Raw genomic sequence first — 2500 nt, forward strand, 5'->3', positions numbered from 1 at the left:
CGAATTTTAGAATACCGGAGTCACCGATATTAATGCTGAATAGAAGAGGGGAGAGCATCGAACTATCGACCACTGCTGTTTCGAACTCCATTGAACACAGACGTTATTCGAAATCCGTTTCCTGGAATGATATAGGCTACAGGGATGAGGGAAATACTAAATGGTGAAATTCCGAGTTAACCCAGACTTGGAAATGGATGATACATTCGCGTCTTCCCTTCTGGATTGAAACGTTATGGTCGGGCGTTTCCTGTTTCACTGTGGCTGTATCAAATGACCTTTCTGAAGACGCTATTTTTGTGTATTTATTATCGAACTTGTAAGCACGCTGCCTTATACTATGGATTATACTATTTATTGTGTAAGTATGGTGCTGTGTACTTTGTGAGCACACTTCTATCTACTACGTACTATACTATCTACTTTGTAAACACAGTTCTCTCTACTAATTACTTTGCAGGTACACATCTATCTACTAAGTATTATACTATCTACTTTGTAAGAACAGGTCTACCTACCTTGTACTGCACTATCAACTTTATAGGTACATATCTATCTACTTTGTACTAAACTATCTACTTTGTAAGCACGCTTCTGTCTATTTTGTAAGGGCGTTACTTTATACTACTATATACTTTTACTTTGTATGCAAATAACTATCTACTTAGTAAGTATACTATTATCTACTATTATCTACCTTTACGTTGTAAACATACTATTATTACGAACATATCTGTATGCACGGCAACAACAGGCAACAACAGGCAACAACAGGCAACAACAGGCGACAACAGGCAACAACAGGCGACAACAGGCAACAACAGGCAACAACAGGCAACAACAGGCAACAACAGGCGACAACAGGCAACAACAGGCGACAACAGGCAACAACAGGCAACAACAGGCAACAACAGGCGACAACAGGCAACAACAGGCGACAACAGGCGACAACAGGCGACAACAGGCAACAACAGGCGACAACAGGCGACAACAGGCGACAACAGGCAACAACAGGCGACAACAGGCGACAACAGGCGACAACAGGCAACAACAGGCGACAACAGGCAACAACAGGCAACAACAGGCGACAACAGGCAACAACAGGCGACAACAGGCAACAACAGGCGACAACAGGCAACAACAGGCAACAACAGGCGACAACAGGCAACAACAGGCGACAACAGGCGACAACAGGCAACAACAGGCGACAACAGGCGACAACAGGCAACAACAGGCGACAACAGGCGACAACAGGCGACAACAGGCAACAACAGGCGACAACAGGCGACAACAGGCGACAACAGGCAACAACAGGCGACAACAGGCAACAACAGGCAACAACAGGCGACAACAGGCAACAACAGGCGACAACAGGCGACAACAGGCGACAACAGGCAACAACAGGCGACAACAGGCGACAACAGGCGACAACAGGCAACAACAGGCAACAACAGGCAACAACAGGCGACAACAGGCAACAACAGGCGACAACAGGCGACAACAGGCAACAACAGACAACAACAGGCGACAACAGGCGACAGTTCGTTTGTGTAACCATGGGAATCTTTTTCACTTGGAGTAAAAGTACTCAGCCTTGGGGATTTTTTTCTACTAAAGCTGTGAGGAGGAGTGGGGAGGGACGGTCCCTGTTCAGTCCTTCTGTGAGTTTAGATTTTTTTCCTTTTTTATCCTCGCTCTATTTTTCCCTGTCTCTGTCTGTCTGTCTGTCTCTGTCTCTGTCTCTGTTTCTGTCTCTGTCTCTCTCTCTCTCTCTCTCTCTCTCTCTCTCTCTCTCTCTCTCTCTCTCTCTCTCTCTCTCTCTCTCTCTCTCTGTGTAGGTTGAAATTTACTGTTTATAGTTAGATGGCAGTTGATTAATAATACCAAATTTTCGATTGGAAAGGAAGTTTTTTGTTCACTTTCCCAGAATCTTTCGTCGTTATGTACTAAGTGGTCGGTATTTCTATCATCCACTTTTTTATACGAAGTGTTTTTTTTTTCAGTTCATGGAAAGCATGTCATGACGTTGCCTTTCTTGCAACTTCAACTGACGGTGCATGATTTTTTTTCTATTTATTATCATCTCTTTATTAATTTTACCTTCTAATCATTATGAATCACGAACGCATTTTCTGAGATCTTGCCTATAAAATAACACGATGAAAATAGATATAGAAAGAAAATAAATAATAATCATAACAAAAACTATATAACTAAGCCAACAACAATAATGATGATGATAATAACAATAATAATAAAGAGGATAATAATGACAATAACAGTAATAGTCATGATATTTAAATGGTATTAAGATAATAATGACAATAAGATAACAATAAAAATAAGATAACAGTAATAGTAAGACAAGAATACTGTAACTACTACTAATACTACTAATACTACTTATACTACTTATACTACTAAGCCTACTAATACTACTAATACTACTAATACTACTAATACTAATAATACTAACAATACTAATAAAACTACTACTAAT

At 40.6% G+C, this 2500-nt stretch overlaps 1 protein-coding gene across 1 annotated transcript in view; it reads left to right on the forward strand.

Annotated features, from left to right (window-relative positions):
* The window catches only part of LOC125042484 (anti-sigma-I factor RsgI-like), a 7470-nt gene extending 5916 nt beyond the window's left edge, over positions 1-1554 (forward strand). Inside the window, exon 2 of the mRNA XM_047638124.1 lies at positions 765-1554. Within this exon, the coding sequence (XP_047494080.1) occupies positions 765-1554 (790 nt within the window). The remainder of the gene's footprint in view (positions 1-764) is intronic.
* The last annotated feature ends 946 nt before the right edge of the window (positions 1555-2500 follow it).

The sequence above is a fragment of the Penaeus chinensis genome, chromosome 32 (genome assembly GCF_019202785.1).
Source record: "Penaeus chinensis breed Huanghai No. 1 chromosome 32, ASM1920278v2, whole genome shotgun sequence".
Classification (NCBI taxonomy): domain Eukaryota; kingdom Metazoa; phylum Arthropoda; class Malacostraca; order Decapoda; family Penaeidae; genus Penaeus; species Penaeus chinensis.